General features: G+C 39.1%; 1 protein-coding gene across 2 annotated transcripts in view; it reads right to left on the bottom strand.

Annotated features, from left to right (window-relative positions):
- PHACTR1 (phosphatase and actin regulator 1) overlaps window positions 1–23,819 on the bottom strand; it is a 134,658-nt gene that overhangs the window by 45,683 nt on the left and 65,156 nt on the right. For both annotated transcript variants that reach the window (XM_063298900.1, XM_063298898.1), the window contains one exon: window positions 8,734–8,814. In XM_063298900.1, the coding sequence (XP_063154970.1) occupies window positions 8,734–8,814 (81 nt within the window). The remainder of the gene's footprint in view (window positions 1–8,733; window positions 8,815–23,819) is intronic.

Raw genomic sequence — 23,819 nt, 5'->3', positions numbered from 1 at the left:
TGGGGATGGTTTCTATCAAGCCCCTGGGGAGGAAGACGCTCCGGAGGCTGCAGTGGGGAGGGCGGCGGCAGCAACCCTGCATTTCACTGTCACACCACTGGAGGGCTTGCCGGAGCAATACCAAGGCTTTGCGGATGTGTTTGGTGAGAAAGAAGCGGACCAACTCCCACCCCATCGAAAAACTGACTGTGTGATAGAGTTGGTCCCCGACGCTCAATTGCCCAAGCCGAAAATTTATGCCATGACTCAGAAGGAACTGGCAGCGTTGAGGGAGTTTGTGGACAAGAACTTGGCCAGGGGTTTTATTGAACCAGCGAATTTGCCAGTAGGCGCCCCCGTCTTGTTTCGAGGAAAGAAGGATGGGACATTGAGACTTTGTACAGATTACCGCGGATTGAATGTGGTCTCGATATTAAATAAATATCCTCTTCCGTTAATAAAAGACATGTTATCACATCTGGCTAAGGGGAGAATCTTCTCTAAGCTGGATTTGCGGGAAGCCTATTTCCGCATCCGCATACGGGAGGGGGATGAATGGAAGACTGCTTTCCATTGTCCACTGGGTTCTTTTCAGTATAAAGTTTTGCCTTTTGGGTTGGCGGGGGCACCAGGGGTGTTCATACAATTGATCAATGAAGTGTTACATGAACATTTGTTCAAGGGTGTACTGGTCTATTTGGATGATGTTTTGATTTATACTGAAATGGAAGAGGAACATGAGCGCTTGGTGAAACAGGTGCTTAGCAAACTGAGAAAGGCTGAGCTCTATGCTAAGCTTTCTAAGTGTGAATTTCATAAGACTCAGCTTGACTACCTGGGGTACAGGATCTCTGACAAGGGCATTGAGATGGATCCTGCGAAGATTCAAGCCATTTTGGGGTGGGAGCGCCCGCGTACCCATAGGCAGCTCCAAAGTTTCCTTGGATTTTCCAACTATTACCGCCAATTCATCCAGGGGTTCGCAGAAATTGCGTTGCCTCTTATTGACTTGTTATGTACAAAGGGGTTGGGGGACACACGCAAGGTAAAGAACCCGGGGGCATTGCTAAATTGGACAACTGACTGCCAGGTGGCTTTCAACAAACTCAAAAGCCTGTTCACTGCTGAACCCATTCTTCAACACCCTGATCCCACTAAACCCTTTGTGGTTCAAGTGGATGCTTCCGATTTTTCAATTGGAGCGCTCTTGCTGCAAGCGGATGCTGACAACCACTTGAAGCCGTGTGCGTATCTGTCCCGGAAATTTTCCGAGATGGAACGGCGGTGGCATGTTTGAGAAAAGGAAGCTTTTGCTGTCAAGGTGGCTTTGGAGGCATGGCGCCACCTCTTAGAGGGGGCTAAATGTCCTTTTGAGGTTTGGACATACCATAAAAATTTGGAAGCGCTCAGCACGCCCCGGAAGCTCAGTCCTAAACAGATCCGCTGGGCTCAATTTTTTAGTTGCTTTGACTTTAAATTGAAATTCATTCCGGGCAAGAAAAACTTCCTGGCTGATGCGCTGTCCCGCCTACCCCAGGATGCGGTCCAGGTACCTGACATTGTGGGTACGGTGTGGACAGAACCCCAATTAGGTTTGCAGGCTGTCACATGCAGTCAAACTCGTGCGCAGCTGCCTCCTGCTTCAGTTTCACTGGCTGGGGGGAGGACTCCAGTGCCCTCTCAATTGCAACAACAGTTTCTGCAAGAGGTGAAATCTGATACTTGGTTACAGGCGAATAGAGACAACGTTACATTTGACAAAGGGTTAGCTTGGAAGCAGAACCGCCTCTATGTGCCTGACAATTTGCGAAGGGAAATTTTAAATAGATGTCATGATGATAAGGTGGCTGGTCATTTTGGGTTTGTCAAAACATTGCACCTGGTACGGTGCCAGTTTTGGTGGCCCACCTTAAGACGTGATGTAAAAAGTTATGTTGCTTCTTGTCCTGTCTGTGCCATGTCAAAACGGAAAGGGGGGAAACCTCACGGGCTGCTGCAGCCGGTTGCCAGCGCCTCCCGTCCTTGGGAGGAGGTTTCTATGGATTTCATTGTGGATTTGCCTCCTAGTCAGAGAAAGACTGTGATTTGGGTGGTAAAGGACTACTTTTCCAAACAAGCCCATTTCATTCCATGTGCTTCCATTCCGTCTGCTCCGCAATTGGCCCGCCTTTTTCTAATCCACATCTACCGGATTCACGGTAGCCCCTCCCGCTTGGTCACGGACCGTGGGACACAGTTCACTTCCCAATTTTGGAAGTCATTTTTGAAGCTGGTGGGCACCAAGCAGGCATTGTCCACTGCGTCGCATCCGGAGACTGACGGATCTACGGAGGTTCTCAATTCGACCCTGGAGCAGTTTTTGAGGGCATTTGTCAATTATCAACAGGATAATTGGGTTGATCTGCTGCCTTTTGCTGAGGTGGCTTATAACAATGCCGTTCATCAGAGCACAGGGCATACCCCTTTTCATGTTAGTTTTGGACAGAATTTTGTCCCCATCCCTGAGTTGCCTCAATCCCCCACGCAGCCCTGCTCTCCTTCTGATTGGGCTGCTCAGCTGGCTGATTCCTGGCCGGTAATTCAACAGGCCTTGGCTGATGCCCAGTCTACTTATAAGCTGCACGCTGATAAGCAGCGAGCCCTTCAACCTGATTTTAAAGTGGGGGATCAGGTCTACCTTTCCACCAAGTTCATAAAGTCCCCACAGCCCTCCAAAAAGTTGGCTCCTAAGTTTGTGGGTCCTTTCCCCATTGTGGGGATTGTGAACCCTGTCACGTTTAAACTGGATTTGCCTCACAATCTGAAACGTTTGCATCCTGTTTTTCATTGCAGCTTGCTCAAGCCTGTCAGCCACTCCGATCATTGGCTCCCGCAGCCTCCACCTCCTGCTCCGATCATGATTGACGGACAGCAACATTTTGAGGTGAAGGAAGTCCTTGATTCTCACAGGAATCGTGGCTCCCTGCAATACCTGATTCGTTGGAAGCACTTCCCCCACCCTGAGTGGGTGTCTGCCCATGATGTTCATTCTCCTGTTTTAGTTAGACGCTTTCATCTGGCTTATCCTCTGAAACCTGCTCCTTAATGTTTCACTTTTTTGGGGGGGGGCGGTATGTCATGTTCATCATTCCAATGTTACCGCTGCATCGTAACGTTTCACATGTCATTTGGCTGATGCGTGTTTCGGTTGGGAGGGGAGGAGGATTCTGTCTCATGGGATTGTTATCTGTTTGCAGCTGGTTTGGAATGTGTTTGGGTTATCTCGTGTGTTCAAGGTTTCTTTCCCAGGACATCAGCAGAAACGGTTACCAGCACCGGGGGGGGGGGGGGTAGTTTGAAACGGCAGGGTGAGGGGAGGGATTACGTTTGTGCCGAGGGTTTTTAGTTTGTATTTGGTGCGCTTTTGCTCATTCTCAGCTTTCTCTGTATTTGCATACTATTCTTTAATAAATCAGATATCATTAAGTTCCTGCTTGTGAGTCTGAGTCTATTAGGGTAGGCAATCCTTACAAAGGTGCTCTGTTAATGACCTGGGCTACAGGATGCTCTGTACGTAACAAGTGTTTTTGCAGGTAACTTGGACTTAGGCCACATAAGACTTTGAACACTATAGAAGACATTTATTTATTCATTTAACACATTTATATGGCCACCCATCTCCCAGAAGGAAATCTGGGTGGTGAAGAACTGGGCCCAGAAAGCAATTGGCAAGCAGGGTTGTGGTTTCTGCATAGGATTGATGTTACACTCTTCCAGTTGCACCAGCTGTAATTTCTGGACCATCTTCAAAGGCCACCCCACCATGAATGTACTGCATTCCCATCTTGAGATTACTAATAATATTGCCAATCATATAACTTTACTTTTTGTTACAGTTAACCCATTGTCAATAGTCAGGGTCAAGTATACCCCAATTCTGCTGGGAAAAAAAAAGAAACTAACTGGAGTATTTCATACAATCCTGTGTTCTAGACATTCTTGTACTTTAAAGAGATTTCAATTGCTATATTGTGATCCAGGTCTTCTCTCCAAAATCTAGCTATGATGAAAAACAATATCTTAAATGATGAGAGGCTGACACATAAAATGGCAATTAAATTCAATTGAATTCAATTGATTAACAATTGAATTCCCTATGGGAATTTAGACCAAAACCTGCTCTTTAATATTCAGATTAGAACAAAAGAGTACAGTAGCTGAATAAACATTGAATAAATAAATAATCCGTAATTTTTAAAATACTAATGAGAACAGAGGTCAATAACACCCCATTGATGTACAAAACACCTTTAAAAACTTGGTTTTTAAAACTTTTTTTCCAGCTAGAATCTTCCATATCAACTAGAATCTCTGTTTTATTTATTTTAATGAAAGCTATTTTCAGAGTTCATAATGAACAGTATTTTCTATTTCTGTGTTTAAATAATTTTGATATCAGTTCCAAGATTTCCCCAAAGGCTTCATAAATGTTAGTTTATGAGCAAATAGTGACTTTCATTGGAAGATGGTCAGTAAGCAGTATATGCTATCCATAATCCATAAAATTCTCTTTGTAATGATTTTCAAAATGTTCATGATACTAATAAGGATAATTAAGAAGATGCCTCAGCAGCTAAACGTCTAATCCAGCCAACAGCAGAGAAACTAACATGTATACTGAATTCCAGATTAATTACAACTAACAACTTTTAAAAAATGTGCCACTAATCAGGGAATTGGCTAAACTAACCTGTACTTTTTTGACTCAATGAAAATACAGACTAGAAATTGCCCAGTCTTCATTGTTCATAAATCCATATATATAAACAGCAGCATTGGGTTCCAAAAAAATTTAATACTTGATTAGAATTTTGGAATGATTCCATGAATTTGCAGACCAGGTTCCTTCGCCCTACCTGATCAAGTCTTATGTGATGACTGCAACACTCTATTACCATTAAATCCAATTCATATATAAATACAGTAGAAATCTTTTTAATGGAACAAGCGTACAGAATGGCAAAAAAGTTGCAAATGAATATTCCCGCACTTTCTCTAACTTAAACAGCCCAATGAGTACAGGATTCCCCATCCCTTGCTCTGGTATGCAGTCCCCCCTTCCCCTCAGTTTGTGCCAGTCTCTTGCAGGTGTCTGCAATGGCTCAGCCAGTTCACCTTGGATGTGAGAAATAGTCCAAACATGAGGTCTTCTCACTCCTGACTCTTCCCCCTCCCCTCTACTGACTTGCAAGGTCCAACACGTGTTGACTTCATTCATGCATGTGAGTCCAATCAGATGTTCTGGGAACATTAGATCGGGGAGCATGACATCTTATTTAAAACTACAGACAATGTTGCCACTTGAACAGGTCATATTTATGCAAAGGTTAATATCTAGTATGTTGTTGTTTATCTTCTACATCATATTTTTACCCCACATCTGACTTCTCATATTTCTTTTTATCTTTAGATTTTTTATTTCCAAATATTAATTTTATATTGTTGTAATCCACTTCAGGATTTTCACAATGAGAAGTAATATATAAGTATTTTAAATAAGTATTCTGAATTTATACTTAAGCAGTTTTTAAATTAATAAGGGCTAAGAATGGGCAGTTCAGGTTATCTGCAATACTATTGCATTGGTTTTTAATTTATCATTTCAGGTTTGAAGGTCATGAACCATCATAGTGAATGAGGTTTAGAAGTGGGCTAGAAGCCAGTGAAGCTGTTATAACAAGCTGCAGTGCATGGCTGGTAACACACTCCGCTTGAAGAAGAATTAAGTGATGAAAATGCTAACCAGCCTCATGTTCAGGATCATGAGGAATCCCTATGGATCCCTGCCTGCTATCACTAGTCAGGGTCTGTCATTGGAGCAGCATACAGGTTTTAATGTATATATCCACACTTCCATATACACCATATCTGGGCTGCAAGAAATTGGGTGACCACCAGAGTTCAAGTTTTCTGTACCTCTTTACTCCTTTCTTGTGGGGACAGAAAGATTGTGCAGGTCCAGGGTAGGATGAAAGGTCTCATCTAATTATGGGAGCGCTCAGCCCCAGCAAATTATCTCTCTGCCACATTGTACCTTATTTTATTTCTTTGTCTTTAACTTATTTTATTTCTTTGTCTCTAAAAAAAAATAGCAATTTTTCAGTTTGATATGGTGTTTGAGACTTGCAAGATTCTGTCAATGTAGCTTTACAATAAAGTAGAATTAGTTAATCTGTGATTCCCATCTGGTTTCCCTGCAAGGCTGACATCAATCTTGCAAGTATCAAAGTACAATCCCACATCCCCCCCCATCTCCTTTACAGCCCGAGAAACTAGGGAGGGTCTCTTCTGAGCCTCTTGCCCTACCCACTGTCCAGTTGCAGGCTATGCTGTCTCTTATCGGATTGTTCCCTTAGCGGCGTCTCTTGGCTCAGTCTCCCATGGTCTTTCCCACATACCATTATGTAATGCCCAGAAGCTTTTCCCTCATATCAAAATCTCAGATTTTTTGCAAAACAGCTAGACCAATGCAGAGAGCACACACAAAAAAGAAAGAGGAGGGAAACCAGCATTTTTTGAGGGGGGGATGTTTTCTGTGTGTGTGTATGTGGTTTTTTGTTTTGCTACTCTGGAAGCTGCCATAACTTGGACAGCAATGATTGAATACTGATCTTTTCTCATTGGTTGCTTAGAGGAAGGAAGCTGCCTTTTCTCAGAGAACTACAGTCTACCCAACTTCAAAGTTTTTTGGAGAGTGTGAAAATGGTGCTGGGTGGAAATGTTCCTAAGCAGACTGAATTTAGAGCGACTTAAGTTTTAGATAAACTTCCTTAAGTTTATCTTCATACTCCAGGCATAAGCCTATTTATTTGGAGCAGGCCTAACTGGAATCAATGAGACTTATATCCAACTAAACACGCACATGATTGTGCTGTCTGGTAAACAATTATATAAAAGCAAAACTGTAAAGCCAATTATAATTGTATTATTGTCTTCCATTTCTAAAAGATAAATAAAATAACAGTAAAAAATGCATCACTTGAGTACTGCTAAGTCAAATGCACTGAATATTGCTAAGTCAAATGGAAGACATTTGAACTGCATACACAAATGTTAAATTTCAATACTGTGTAATCCCTTCATTAATATTTCATAACACTGAACAGAAAGATTTAAGACCAAGCTGCTTGCTGGCTCTGTTGAGTTAGATGGTTGGAGATGGCAAAACTAAATAGCTTTAATCTTTTTTTTTTTTTTAATCAAACAGCAATCCTGCAACCATACAGAACGAATTACTCTAAAGTCTTTTTTTTTTAACGGGCTTAGAAAGATTTCCCGTTTTTGGTATTCTATTTCTAAACATTCGTTTTTCATGAAATGACTTGTTAATTACTTTTACTTACTGATATATTTCTGGGCTTCAAAACTGGCCTCAGAGAATCACATACTTAGAAGAGTCTTCATAATTTAGCACCACAAAAAGTTATGGTAGATACAACACATATGTTTTTTCACTTACATCACAAATCTTATTTTCAGACAATAAAGTAGGCTTCCAATCAGTAACCATTTTAAGCTGTTGCTTTTCTTTTTAGCAAATACTTAAATTCTACCAACAAATAGGTTGAACTGGGACGCAGCTGACGAGAAGGAAGGCTTAAGTCTCGCTTCTGCTAGAACTGGAGGAGAATGCTAGACCCTTATGCCCACCTATATTTCCCTTGGTGCCATACCTGAATTTTTTGTCTGTTGCATGGCCATACCACTGTGAAAACCATTTGGAAATGAGCAAGTCAGATGCTTTTGATCTGTGTTCAAAAGCATGGAGATTGCCTGTGCTAAGAACTGGTGATTCATTCTATGAAGAATGACCAATGATTTGATGTGCATTAGATGTGGGACGTGGTGGCGCTGCGGGTTAAACCGCTGAGCTGCCGATCGGAAGGTCGGCGGTTCGAAACCGCGCGGCGGGGTGAGCTCCCGTTGCTCGTCCCAGCTCCTGCTCACCTAGCAGTTCGAAAACATGCAAATGTGAGTAGATCAATAGGTACCGCTTCGGCGGGAAGGTAACGGCGTTCCGAGTCGTCATGCTGGCCACATGACCCGGAAGTGTCTATGACAACGCCGGCTCCAAGGCTTTGAAACGGAGATGAGCACCGCCCCCTAGAGTCGGACACGACTGGACTTTACGTCAAGGGAAACCTTTACCTTTACCTTTACCTTAGATGTGGTGGGGACAGATTCTTCAGGTGACTTCTTAATAACCTCAGGAATTGGGTGATTCAAAAAGCAGTCCTGATTATGAGCATCTAAAATTCATATTTTTACAACTGAATGTTTAATCAAGCTTCTGTTTTCTACTGCTGAAATTTAACTTGCTGTTCTATGACTGAATATTTTGTAACAGTGTTGCTAAAAGAATTGAACGTTTGCAGACTCTGAAACTTGAATTGGATTTTATGCTTCCTATGATAGTTCTTTCTTCTAAAAAAAATGTGAATGGAGCTTTTCTATTTTTTTATAATGCTGGGAGAAAATGGATCACTGGGCTGGAAAATATTCTGGTACCAATCAAACAATATTTTGACTTCAATGCAAAAGCTGCTTCTGAGTGCATTTGAATTTATTGTTTATTATACCAGTAGTTTGGGGTCCAACTGTTGTAAAAATCCATATTCATATCCTGTGACTTGCTACAAAAAATTCTTGCAAAAACAAATCATATTACCAATGCCGCCCATTCCATTCCCGCTGTCACTTGACAATGTTTCTTACCTTTATCAAATATTTCCTTCAGTACTCCTCTCTTGATAAGTTCCTCTCTGCTTTGCCTCATAGATATTTTTCTTTCAAGTGCTACCAAAAAGAAGAAAAAAGTTTGAATTAGGAGCTCATATAAAAATTGGGAAACTGTAAAAAAAAATGTTTTCATCCCTTGGAATACTTGTATAATCCGGAATAGCTGTATAGTCCCAAATCACTGAAATGTTTTTTCATTTTCTATTTTTGCCAATATTTTCAGCCTTACTAAAAAGCATGTATACTTATTGTCCTTCCATTTATTTATTTTTACATATGACTTTAAAGTCAAGATTTTTGATTGGTATGGTGATGAGTTGAACTTATGAACTTCCAAGATCACCTTACCTTTTGATTGCTCTATTGCTTAATTAGTAAGCAGAAAACTTCTTCTTTTCTTTGCCTAAATTACAGCTTTGTAGTGTCTTTCATTAGATTAATTATGGGTTTGAAATCAGGAAGACAGAGAAAACAGGAATTGAGATTGTTGAAGAACAGCTGAAAGATTTAGCTGCTGATGAATTTATTCCTGATCCACAAAAGAAAAGAACAGAAGACAGCTTTACCAACTTTAAAAGCTCCCTTCCATGGTTTATGGTCTTTTAGAACAACTGTATAAAAATCTTAGTGTATGATGTGAATTAGAACTTTTTGGAGATGAAGCAAGTACTTGATGCTTTCAGTCAGAAAATACTGGAGTAGAAATTTTTAGTAATTGATTCAATTGAGACAAAAATTGCTCAGCTTAGTGAGGAGAGAGACTTGGTAAATTATTGGGTTCTCAACTGAAATAGCAGTAACAAAGTGATATTATTTAGCACAAATAATGACTCTATTTTAATAAATCATCATTTCTAATTTTTTATGTTCCAATACTGAGTCCAAAGGAAGTCATTAAGAAGAATGTAATGATTTTTTGAAATAATATGGTTCTTCTGAAGATAAATAGGAAGCTGTTTATCTATTTAGGAAACAATTGGTTTTCATTTTTTATTAATTGGATTAAAATGTGGTATTTTAATCCTTCAGCCAACATTATACAAACAGAATAATCACTTTACCTATACTTCGGTTTCCCTTCCGATTGTATCACTTCACCTCTTAAGCTAACCCATGGTATTTCTCAAGCCCTTGATCAGCTCTTATAGTGAACCTAACACTAGAATTTCTGCTCTGTTTTAACAGGCAATCCAAGGATACTCTAGGAATAAAACTTCAGCAGGAGTTGAACAGAAACTCCTAATATATGCTGATGATATTTTATGTATTATTGATCATCAAGAGTGTTCTATACCAAAATTTATTGATATTGTATAATAGTTTCATAAATTATCAGGTTATTTAATTCATTGTAGAATGTCTAAAATATGCCCTATGAGCTCTGGACTTCTGGGGGAGGTATGGCGAACTGAAGATGGCTCTGCAAAAGCAGAGCCAACTACCATGGCAAAGACCAAGGGACCGTTTTTCTGCAGGTTTGAGTGGAATTAATTATAAAGTAGAAACAGCTTCTTGTGGGAAATAGATCCTGTTTTGATTTTTACAAGACATAATATAGTTAAAGAATTTCTTGATTTCAAAAACTGGACACTAGAGGGGACTAAAGATTTTAGGTAGAGGAAAAATATACAGGCCTACAAAATGGTGCAAAATATTTTAACAATAAAAATATTGAAGGAGACTTTTAAAGAATGGAATCAGAAAATAGTAGCCATTATATCAATAATGTCAGTAATGATGTCTGCTTCTATGGATAGACTATGTCCAAAAGATGTTATTGAAGAAATGTCAGATGTAGAACACATTTTATCTGACAAGATAGAGATGGCATCAAAAGTGGATTTACAACTGATAGGCCAAGAAAATGATTTAGAAAAGGATGTTTCACTGGATCTACAAAAGAAATTGGCTGAGTTTAAAATTTAAAAGGGAAATACAAATGACAAACCAAGAGAGTGACCTAGATAATTCTTTCCTACTGGATTTACAAAAGACGCTTGTTAAAGCCTTGAAGAACTCTGTTATGCGATGGGACAAAGAAGAAATGAAGAGAAATCAAATCCAACAACAATATTTGAATGAACTAAAGATTAAGCTTATTAGAAGTTAAAGGAAGGAATATAAAGTTGGTTTATTTGATAAAGGTTAAAATAAGATATGTTGTTACTTCTGGATACCCTTTATGGACTTTCTGCTGACACAGGACTGAAAAGATGATGCTTTATCAATTTGTTTATAGATAAGAGATGGGATATAGGATGAAGAGATAAATGTTTGTAAATTTAGAGAGGGTAAAGAGTTACTAAATTTGTCTTAGTTTAGTTGTTACTATAGTACAGTGTTTCTCAACCTTGGCAGGGACTTGGTTTCTTTTTCAGTACTGTAATAATTCTGTATTTCCAGTATTAAAAGCAAGAAGGTGTATTTGAAATGTCTTGGGACAGAAATCAAAGGTTGACTGTTATTCACATGATAAAGTTATATTTTGGGACAATCATAGTTGGAAAATTCCATGTAAATAGGGGAGTTAATTAACAGTAGATGAGGCACTTACATATATGATATGGCATTGCCCCAGTATTGTCCTGTCTGGGTTTAAAATCCATATATTTGTTAATATGGTTTGGGGAACAGTAATATGGTTTGAAGGTAGGAATGTGATTTTGAAGTATATATTTTAAAAAATGGGATTTATCACTATATGGAGAACTATGGATTTTTCAGGCAGAAGCCAGAACAAAGAACAATAATTTTTTAACAGTGGAAAGAGAGCCCCGTATGCAGACTTGCAGAAATGACCTGGGAAATCTCTCAAAGCTGAGCCTTGCTGAGGTGGCAGGACAAAAGCTTTGTGAGCACTTTTTCAAATGCTTTCCTGGCCTTATTAGAAGTGCCATCAAATTTGAAGGAACTGAATTTTAAAAGAGGAGAATTTTTCAAATCTCCATCTTGTCATTTTGTTGTTATACTTTGTATCATTTCTCTTTCATAGAAAAAGATCTATCCAATAACTGTCCATTTTTCCCCCATACAGACATTAAATGTCAAATAAGGTCTTAGTTTAATTGTTACCGTAGTACAGTGTTTCTCAACCTTGGCAACTTTAAGATGTGTGGACTTCAATTCCCAGAATTCCCCAGCCAGCATGCTGGCTGGGGAATTCTGGGAGTTGAAAGCCACACATCTTAAAATTGTCAAGGTTTAGAAACACTGCTGTAGTATATGCCTATTGGTGCCAGTTCACATCAAGGGTTTTTTTTTTTAAATATCTGTGACCTTTAAGGAAATTCACAAATCTCTTTATTTCCTGTTCATTGCAAGAGATAATTACACATGCTGTTCAAAGGCTGTAAGTTGTCAGGCCTGCTGAACTTATCACTTAAGTATTGAGTCCCACTGAGAGGCAGGTGCACAGCTTCTGTGATTCTGTCAGGCATGGATAGCTATTTTAATTCCTTGTTCTTTCATCAGGAAAACCCAGTCTCATACATACCACCTAAATTCAGTGTAGGATAGTTGTTACTATCATAGTTGTAAGTTACTTTGTGCCATGAATAACTCTGATTAGCTCTCCTAAGAAGTCTTTTACAATGTCATTTTCTCATCTAACCACATTTCATTTCCTTGATCATTTTTTTTAATATTCCATATTATCACATTCCATTATCTTTATCCTTCATTTGATTCTGTTGACTCAAAGCAGGGAAACCAAATTTTCCCAGACAGAGCTTCTAAGGGAAAGATCCCGTGCCAATACTTTTCTAACACAAATATCCAGAATTATAAAATTATAAAAATGGTTAAATCTCTGAGTTCAATGAAACCCAAGGAAATGCAAATCAATAGAATCTGAACAATGCTAGAAGTCTTAGCTAATAGATAGAATTGCCCTGCAAAAATTCAAATCAGGTACATGCAGATCTTTCATGAACTGAAAATCAGTTTAAGAAGAAGGTACTTTCTGGGAAAGACAATGTTTTCATCCACCTGAATTGAAATTCCAGAATGAGTTATGCATAGGCAAACTAAAAGGGATATTTCCTGAATTGTATTATTTCCTGATAAAACAAAAAGATGCTTATCTGTAAGAAATAAAGTCATTTCGACAACATCCAGATGGGCTTAAAGGTCAGCCTGTGTAAAAGTGGAGTAGTATGCCAGCCATACTGCAAGTGCTCTTCCCTTTCATCTGATTTCTTTGTGAGAAACCATAAGCATGTCTTTGAGCTCTGCCTCCATTTGTGGCACTGCTATCATCACAAGAAGCCAGATGGATGACATTTTCTATTGAGGACTGGAGATTACCATGTCTATTAAAGCCACTGGAACTGTGCTTTTGTGGTTTGAAGGCGAGAAGATGAGAGATTTGGAATTGTAGCTGAAAATGACAATGTACCTCTAGTTTTCCTTTCTCTGTCCTTAACACATAATTATAGGAACACATAACATAATTTCCCCCATGAAATCAAGGGATTTTTCATTGCCGCCTCCTTATTAGCTGGTGGAGCGGGGACACACGATGTGGTGACATCACAACACATTTTTCCAGAACTAGGTATAAGATAAAGAAGACAGAAACATTAAGACTAGGTCACTCTCTGTGATGAGAAAGCTCTGCAATTGTTTGGATTACCTAGTCCTGCCTTGTGCTGACCTCCACCTAGCATAAAATAACACAACACTGGTTAATTTCATAAACTGTTTCATTGTGGTTAACTTATTTGTATCAATTGAGACTTCCAGTGAGGCATGGTGAACTGAAGATGTCCCTGAAAAATGGGGATGACATTATGGCTGAAACTCATGGCTAGATGCAGGATCTGGGCTGGCGAAATCTCTCCAGAGAAAGGAGAGATCTTGAGATTGCCCACATGCACTCCAAACAGCTACTCTTCATGAGTAAACCACAGGAACAGGTATTTTTGCGATTGGCTGGTGAGTGGACTGGCTGGGAGTCGAGGGAAAATTCCATCTAAGCTCATAGTCATAATGTAGCCTGTTTGGACTCAAATTTTGGCCGATCCTAATTTCTTAATCACTATCAACCTTCCACAGGAAACACGACCAGATGAGCTAATTCTACTTTATTGTAAGGCTACATTAAGAGAATTTTGCAAGCCTGATAGTATAAATCTCCTGCTGTCTCTTTTACAGCCTGAGAAGTTAGGGAGGTTCCTTTCTGAGTTTCTTTCTCTTTCTGTTATGCAGCTGTGGGCTATGTCCTCTCTTATCTGATTGTTCCCTAGGCAGCATCTCTTCTCCCCATCTCCCAAGGTCATTCCCACATACCATTACAATCACTTTGGAATTGATTTTAATTGCTTTTTAAATATTGAGAACCTCTGGAATGGCAAGTTTTGATTTTCCACTGGGTGAGTTTGCTTCAATCCTTTACAAAAGAAGTTTTCAGTACAAGTTTAAGGATTTATTTATTTATTTCTCAAATTTGTGCAACCGCCCATCTCCCCCCAAAGAGGGACTCTGAGCAGTTTACAAGAAATTAATCAATCAAACATTAAAAACAGTAATTATAATAAAGCATAAAATATAATACAATATAAAATAAAATAAAATAAAATAAAATAATAAAAATAGAAATCCAGATGGCTACAAAAGATCGTAAAGATGAGGGGAGCACTCTAGGGTGCCAGCCATCCCCAGGAATGACTACCCCCCACCCCACCCCAAGCATGGCAGCATAGCCAGGTCTTCAGGGACTTCCGGAAGGTCAGGAGGGATGGAGCTTGCCTGACCTCCGGTGGCAGGATGTTCCAGAGGGCGGGTGCCACTGCAGAGAAGGCCCATTTCCTGGACCCTGCCAAACGAAATTCTTTCACCAAGCAACCCGAAAGACCCAATAGCCCAAGAAGAAAAAAACAGGAGTTATTTACAATATACAATGCAAAGACTGTAACAGCCACTATGTAGGACAGACAGGCAGAAGACTAGCAGAGTGCATCCACAAACACCAACTAGCAGTCAGAAGACACAATGAGAACGCCTAAATCTCACAACACATGGACAGACTCAGCCATAGTTTCAACTGGGAAACTGTGAGCATCCTAAACCAAGCCAAATCCAAAAACGCCAGAGAATTCCTGGAAGCCTGGCACTCAGACAAAGCAGCCACCAACAGACACATAGAGGTAAACAACATTTACATACCATTCAAAAGAGACAATAGAAAAGCCAAAAGACCAGTATACTCCCTTGCCAGCAGTCAACATCCAGAGATGCAAAATTCAACACTAGGATTAACACCAGATGAACCATCAATCAGCACAATACACCCTAATCAAGGAACTATTAACTCAGTCAATCAACCAAGCAGCAAACAACAGCCCAATCAAAGAACTCCCAAGGAGAGAACAACACTCCTACCAACACAAGCAGGGCAAGCCACGGTATATAAACTGAGAGCAAGGCCCACTCCCTCTTTGCACTGAAAATGTTGCTTAGTCTGGCAATGAAACATCTGCAAGAAAACAACAAGGCTCAGAGAGCACCAAGGACTCGACAATAAAATAATAGATATACTGAAAGTTATGTATGAACAAATAACTCAGAAGTTACTTTTAAAGATTTCTGCCATTATTGATAAAATAGATGTTGCTATGGAAGAGGAACAAGTTTTACTGGACAAAAATAAAATTGACTCAAATCTGGATTTAAGAATGACAGACTCTAAGAAGGATATGCAACAAGATGAAACATTGACTTGACAGATAAAATCAGTTGATTCCTTAATAACTAAAGAGGACATACAAATAACAGACCAGAAGAGGGCCTTGGATAACCTTTCTGTATTGGATCTACAAAAGGGATTTGTTAATGTTGTCAGTGACTTTGTGAGAAGAGACAAAGCAAAAATGAAAAGAAACCATGTGTTGGGATATTATTTGAAGGGATCTAAGACCAAGATTGTTGGGAGTAGAGGGAAGGAATATACAGAGGGTTTATTTGACCAAGGTTAAAATAGATAGGTTGCTGCCTTCTCCTTAGAGAAAGATTTTAAATATGATTTTAAAAAGCTTTTGAAAAATATTACTTTATGGACTAAACAGCAAAAGGGTGCTTAGAATATGGATTTTAGAAAGTTTAAGAACAGATCAAGGGCTCAGACGGACTTGGAATTATTTTAAATTTTTGGAAGACTTCCATGGGAAATTGTCTTTGTTTGCCTTTTTGTTAGCCGTAACAAGATAAAGGGACTTTAAAACTTGGGCACTAGAGGGAGGTAGAAGATAAGAAAAGAATGGAAGGAAATAGTCTAACAGCTTTTTGATGAAAAACTGTGAAAAAACTATGAACATTTATAACAAATGGTCTTTGAAATTATTGGAAATAATGGATAGATGGACTGTTAAGGATGCAATGGAAGAAGAACAAGGTATTCTGGATAAGTCTGAAATTAATCTGAATGTGAATATAAATGTGACAAATAATGAGAGGGATGCAGAGAAGGAACTGGACTTTCAAATGAAACAGGAAGATGCTTCAATTTTTAAAGGAGATATATAACTATCAAATCAGAAAAGAGATATGGATATTTCTTTTTTACTGGATATACAAAAGAGATTTGTTAAAGTTTTGAAGGATTTTTGGAGAAGTGATAACAAGAAGGATGAATTCCTCTTACTGGATATACAAAAGAGACTTGCTAAAGTTCTGAAAGATTTTTTGGAGAAGGATAAAAAAAGATGACAAGAAATCAAGGTGTGCAACTATATTTGAAGGGGTTAACAATTAAGATTTTTATAAGTATAGAGAAGGAATACAAGGTTGGCTTATTTGATCAAGGTTAAGACAGATAATTAGCTATATCTGACAGCCCTTACCAGACTTTTGCTGATAAGGAATGAACGATGAGGATTTCGTATTTTGTTTTTAATTAAGAGATGAGATATGGGGTGAAGAGAGTATATGGTAACTTAAGAGATAGTGATAAATTCACTTAAATTGTGTGTACTTGTTGAGATGAAGGGGGAAGTTATGTTGTTTTTTTTGTTATTTCTTCTTTTTCACACTATTTTTGTTCTTTATTATTTTTCTTTATATTTTCGTAGTTAATATAGTTTTTATTCTTTCTAACTGTAATCTCTAATAAAATTATCTGAAAAAAACAACAGATGGGTTGCTATTTCTGGCAATTTTGAATGGATCTGCTGACTAGAAGCAGAAGATGATATTCTGAGGTTTTGTTTTATAGGTAAGAGTTATATGGGAAAGAAGTTATTTGTTACATTTTACATTTATTTGACTAAGGTTAAAACAGTTATGTATTATCTCTGGTAACCTTTACTGGATTTTTTATTGATTGTATTTGAATGATGAGGTTTGGGGGATTTTTAAAAAAAATAGAAAATAAGATGTAGATGTAAAAGGAAGAAATTAGATTAAATTTATAACAGATATGTGGTTATTTCTGGTAACCCTTAATGGACCTTTAATGATTAGGATGGATGATGAGGCTTTAAAGATTTGTTTATAAAGAGGTGAGATATGGGGTAAAGAAATTGTTTGTTCTATTTTAAGAGATGGTGATAAGTTGTTAACATTGTTTATACTTGCTGGGTCAGAGGGGGAAGTTACTTTTTTCACTTTTCTTTTTTCTTTCCTGCACTTTCTAGCTTTTTAATTTTTTAATAGTTTGTATTAGTTTTATCTGCATAATGTAATCCCTAATAAAATTCCTTTTTGGGCTAAAAGTGATAAAAATGGTTTTTTTTCTATAACTCTTCTAAAAGTAATTACACAGGATAGCATGCAGATTAAATTAGATAAATTTAGTTCCCATTGACATTTAAAAGATGACTAACTTAACTCTGATTCCCATTGGACCTAAATATAACTCATCTGTCTGGGTCCAATCCATTCTGTATTGAAACGAAATACCTAAGTAAATGAATGAATGACCTAACAAGACATACTACAAACTGTGCCAAAATATGATAATAGTTTTAAAATAATTCATGTTTTCAGACCCTTGTTACTATATTAAAGTTCATTTATATGAACTAGTTGATGGAACGGAAGATAATTGAAAGCTACAGCTGTATAGCACATGTATACTTTCAACACTGCCTAGTGAAAAGGGCAGTTAATTCTTTTCATTCTGTGGAATCAAACTAGTTGGTTTCATAACCTCTGTACCCCCACTGTGAAGGAGAAAGAGTTCGTGCGGTCCTGCCCTATTTGTACCATTTTTAATTTCTTTCTCCCTGTAAGAAAAATGTTTAGGTCTTTCAGTCTTTCCTCATATAACCTTGTATTATGTACGCTTTACCATTTCTAACTGCCTTCTGATGAAAGATTCACAAAGTTTTATTTATATTGCAAAAGGGAAGGGAAGGGGAGGGAAACCATAAAACGATGTTTTTGTTCTTAGCCGATTTGCTCTGAACGCTAAACTAACTTTCAGGCATTCAGAGCACTTCATATGTATTGTCTAATCTGTGCAACAAACCTGAAATTTACATTGCCGTTATTCTGCCTCCTATTACAGAGGGAGGGAGTGGTTTGTCTAAGGCTTCCTAATGAGTTTATGACAATTGTGGAATTCACCCTTTCCTGATGTTGTAGCTCAGGGCACTTCCATACCAAAGCCTTTTGAAACTGACCTGCAATTGTCTGCCCGACTCAAAATGCAGAAAACACCAAACAGCCAAACAGCTCATCGGTGCTCACCCTCTTTACTTCTAGCTGAGCTGGCCAACAAGATAATGCAAAGAATGTCACCCAATCAGTGTCTTGCCACTGAGTTACCATTAGGTGCAGAACAACAAGAATCCTTTACACCCTACTCTACCAAAAAGAAAATACAATAAATTGTTAGCATGTCTCCAGCCATGTTTTTTAGTGCATTTATGCGTTTGTCTGGTGCTTTCAAACAGAGCAACAGAGGGGTTGCTCTGACGGAAAGATATGTTGAAGGAAGGCTCAGTTGTTTTTTTTAATGTAAATCTAAATCCCTGAATTCGCCAAGTCTTCCCAGCCACTTTGCCATCCTTTGTCAGTGACATTTAAAAATTGTGACATCCTTACAGGTCCACAGTTTTGCAAGCAGTGTAGCCCCCAATAATTGTGACCATGTTTGCATGTTGGGGAGGGGAAGGTGTTCTAATGAATGTACCCCAGGAAGAGGCTAGACCAGGATGCATAGACTTGGGGCAGGTAGGGTTGAGGGAAGAGCCCAGGTGCCAGGAGGCAAGATGAGGCAACAGGGTTACCTTAAGCTCTTGCCCCTGCAAGATGTAAGAGGGTCCTGGACCAGAAGACAAGCCTACTCAGTGGTGGCCCCTACTATGGCACCCGATGCCTGGCACCCTCATGTCTGGATTTGGAGAAGGCTTTAAAAATGATACTCTTTTGATGGGCTTTTGGCTCCTAGCAAAGAATAACTGGTTGGTTTATTTTAATGTTGGGTCTTTCACAGTGAGTATTCTGGGGTTTATTTTTAGATGTGTCATTTAAATGGCTGCCTTTGTTTTACCCCACCCAGAATTGGTATAATTCAGTGCTACAGAAATAATGTAAAAATGCATACCCAAAGCAATCATATACATGTGCGGACATATATGAGACCCAGCATGGTGTTTAAAGTGCTGGACTAGGAGTGGGGGAACCCAGATTGTAGTCTTCCCTTAGGCATGGAAGCTGGCTAGAAGACTGGACCAGTCTCTCTCTCTCAGCCCTTGTCAGCCCCACTAGGTAGACCAGACCAGGAAATTAACTCTACCAGAAGGCTAAAACTACTTTTTTGAGTTCGGCTATAAAAACAGAATCTTGCAAGTCTGATTGTGCTGTACCTCCTCCTCCTTCTTATAATCCAGTGAATTAGGGGAGTCTCTGTCTGAGCTGCTTCCAAATGTTATCTGGATGATCTGGACTTAAAAAAACATTTCAGCCCCTTTTGCCTAGGCAACAGCATCTGCGTATCTCCATCAAGGTCATCCTCCTTACCCTCTACAGCCCTATACTGGGCAGTCAAAATATTTGTCTATCAACCTACACTGGATCAGTTTGGCAGATTACAACCATAACTTTCAGTGAAGAGGTCTTCATCCTGCAGTAGACTGATTTGGGATGATGATGATGATGATGATGATGATGATGATAGAGAGAGAGATATACACTAATAATGGAAACAGGAAAATACGTAGCTATCTGTTTTCTGGAGGTTAATAATGATGTTGTTCCACCAATTAGGAAAAGTAGGGAGAGCTGCTTCTGGCTTCGAGGACCATCCTTTTTGCAGTCAAGGCTTTCAGGTGGCCACTGGGTGTTCACACCCCCTCTTCAGCTTGGCAGCAGTGCTGGCAGAGATATGAACATAAGCCAGATGCAGCAGGATCGTTCAGGCACAGGCTAGATACAGAAATATTGTTCAGGCATGAAGTGGCCTCCCTACAGCGTAACTCTATTGCTGTGTAACTAGACCTGGTGTAAAAATTATGTTTTTAGTCAGCAGTTCTTATATGTAAAGCCAGCCACATTAGGATGTTTTCAAAAATAAGTATCCCAGTTGTATTATCTGGATTAATCATAACTAAGGCTACCAAACCAGCTAGGCTGTGACAATCCAGATAATCAATAGACAGCAGCAAAGTGAGAGTTCTCTGCTGATTTGATCCCATCTAGTGGTCATCCTGAGAGCTTCGTGTGGTGCAGAGTGGTAGGTGGAAGTATAGCAACTGAAAACTCTCCCCATGACCCGAGTTCGATCCCAGAAGAAACTGGATTCTTGGGTAGCCAGCTCAGGTCAACTCAGCCTTCCATTCTTCCGAGGTTGGTAAAATGGGTACCCGACTTGCTGGGGAAGGTGACGACTGGGGAAGGCAATGGCAAACCACCCCGCTATAGTCTGCCAAGAAAATGTTGTGAAAGTGGTGTCCCCCCAAAGGGTCAGACATGACTCGGTGCTTGCACAGGGGACCTTTCATCTTTTCAGTGGTCATCCAGACTATACAGCCTGGAACTGGTCGTCCTACCAATGGTCCAAAGAATACAATCCACTCTAGGTCAGCTTCAAGCCACAATATGGGTCCTTCACATCAGTACAGCTTTAGTACTGTGGCTTGGAGGTAAATGCAGTAATCCGGAAGTAAAGTGGGACTTACTTCTAAATGGGCATATGTACATTTATATTGAAGGTACCCGATTAAGCCTGAATAAACAGATGACATTGGTATCCTACGTATAGCGAAGTAGATCTGCTTTACTTCTTTGCATAGACTTCTCGCTGGGAATGCCAACAGAAACTGCTCTGAGTAATGCATTTTTTCAGCACCAAAGAAGGTGAAAAATAAATACCAGCCTATGTCAGGATTATTCAGGTACTCTTGCAAAACATCAGCTTTTTGATTCCTTGCTATAGCCTGGGACAAAACTGGAGGAGGAGCAGGCATGGTTGAATAGACAAACCAGGAAACAGCAGAAAACAATTTGCTTTGGAAGTTGATGGCTACTATAATGAGAACAAAATGATTCATGGAAAACAAGAACATGAAATAATAAACATTCTACTAGTAATTAGAATATCTTCACAGTCATCTTAAAATGCATCTGAAATTTGAAAGGTTTGTCAAAGTGTTATGTGTTGCAAGGAAATCAGAATCCAAACTGAGCTCAGCACTGCATTAAAGCATTTAAGAAAACAAAAAAGCAAAGAAACCAAAACCAAAACCAAAACAGGAGCATACTTTCTGTGCCATTGCGTCCTCAATTTCTGCCATGTTCTTTGGTGGCCATGTTTAGGGAGACTACATATCCAGTGCTACAGAGAAGTGTACAGAGGACCAATATTATAATATTTGCATATGTAACTATATGCAAATATAAAATATTTACTATGACTGAAAAAAATTGTTAATTAAAAAAATAATAATGAATGGCTCAGTTTTCCTGAGACTAGTTGTTGACACGCATCTCAAGGCCTGTGGGCTCTTCCTTTCTAGCACCCTTTATTTTTCAACCACACTTGGGGCTTCAAATAAAGAATACATTTTTAAAAATTGGACTTTTCAAGTACAAAGCGCATCCACTCCAACAATGCCATCTTCACAACTCTACTGCTCACTGATTTGAAGACCACGTTCTGGTAATATATGATGCAAATAAACCCTGTAATGATATGCTGCATTTTACTTTATGCCGTTGCTAATTATTGATTGTATTATGACAGAAGTGTAGTAACTGAAGTGCCAGAGTGGTAGAAAGTGAAATATGACATCTGGCCCAGTTTTGCAACCAGGCAGAAAGAACAGCTGTTTAATACAGTTTGACTAATGTTTCACTGTAGAACTGTGTAAATGGTCAACATGGATATACTGAAGGAACTAGTGGAGGGGATCACAGAACCATTCTCAGTAATCTTTGAGCACTCCTGGAGGACTGGAGCAGAGCAAATGTTACCCTCATCTTCAAAAAGAGGAAGAAAGAAGTCTGCGGAAACTGCAGACCTTTGAGCTTGTCTACGGATGGTACAAATATAGGATGGGGGGGTCTGGTTTGGTAGTAGCATATGTGAAAGGGATCTGGTGTCCTTATCGATGACAAGTCACATTTGAGCCAGCTGTTGAAAAGGCAAACCCTATCTTGAGATGCATTAAGAGGAACATAAAATCCAGATCTTGGGAAATAACTGTTTCATTCTACTTTGCCCTGATCAGGCCTCATTTAGAATATTGTGTTCAGTTCTGGGTACCACATTCTAGCTGAACAAATTCAGAGGAGGGTTACCAAGATGGTGAAAGTTTGGAAACCAAGACTAATGAGGAATGGTTGAACGATCTGTATGTTCATCCTATAGAAAAGATGATTAAGGGGACATATGGTAGCGGTCTTCAAATATCTGTGGGATTGTCATTCAGAAGAGGGAGTGGAATTATTTATTACTTGAGAAGATAATGGGTTAAAAACATCAAGACAGGAAGTTCAAGCTAGACATCAGGATGAACTTCCTGAATGTACAAGCTGCTAAGCAATGGAGTGGGCTGCTACCTGAAATGGTGAGTTTTCCTTCATCACAGGTCTTCAAGCAGAGGCTGGATGATCATCTGTAAGAGATGCTCCAGTGGATCCTGCACTGATGGACTAGATCACCTCCAGTGGACCCTGCACTGTTGGATTAGATGACCTCCATGGTCACTTCCAATTCTACAGTTCTATAATCATACTGCTATTACAACTGAACTGTTTCAGTTTAAAATTACCAAACATTAAATTTGTTCAAAAAGTGGTCACATTTGTTTATATACAGTAAATGCAAAGTAAGAACTTACTATTATATTTTCCTAAGTGACATAGTATGGACTGATCCAGCCTTCCTGAACCTGAGACACACCAGGTGTTGGGACTACAGTTCCCAGGTATCCAGGCCAGTATGCCATGCTAAGAATCATGGGAGTTTCAGTGTCAACATCTGGAGGGCACCAAGTTGTGGAAAGTTGGTCTGAGGCACTTGGTGTATCCCATGATGAAACAGGTTTGGATATACAGTATTTTGGGCTTGGACAGGATGCTGCCTGGGACTCATTATTTCCATATAACAAAGGTGAGGAGATCTATGTAACATAATAAATAAAACGAATAATTCTTCTCTCTGCTAACAAAATATGTTCCAACAAAGTTGTTATGTATTAAAGTCAAGAATGCTTGGTTTAAACAAAAGGATCACTAATAGGTATTTCTCTTCTGTCTTTATAGTATACTTCAGTTCAAATCCCAGGTACAGCTTGAAATCTAACTGTATGCACAAATAAGTGTTCAGGCATTGCCTTCCTGTATCTGTACATTTAATTCATTATTCAAAGACTTGTGTATCATTCCCAAGGGAAAGTGCATCTGCTTATGTTTCAGGGACAGCTAGAAATGCCTCAGCAGTGAGTAGCTACCTCAAGCCTTGTGTTAATAGATAAGAAAAATGCTTATCTGTGATCCAGAATTCATAATCTGTTTAGGCAATATTTTTAGCAAAGGAGTACCAGCCTATTTGCTAAGTCTTGAAGTTCTGAACTAAATCAGGGCCTGCATCTAAAAAACAGAAGAGAAAATTCATATTT

Source organism: Candoia aspera, chromosome 3, assembly GCF_035149785.1.
Source record: "Candoia aspera isolate rCanAsp1 chromosome 3, rCanAsp1.hap2, whole genome shotgun sequence".
Lineage (NCBI taxonomy): Eukaryota > Metazoa > Chordata > Lepidosauria > Squamata > Boidae > Candoia > Candoia aspera.
Note: the sequence above shows the minus strand (reverse complement) of the source record. Positions and strands in the feature narration are given on the sequence as shown.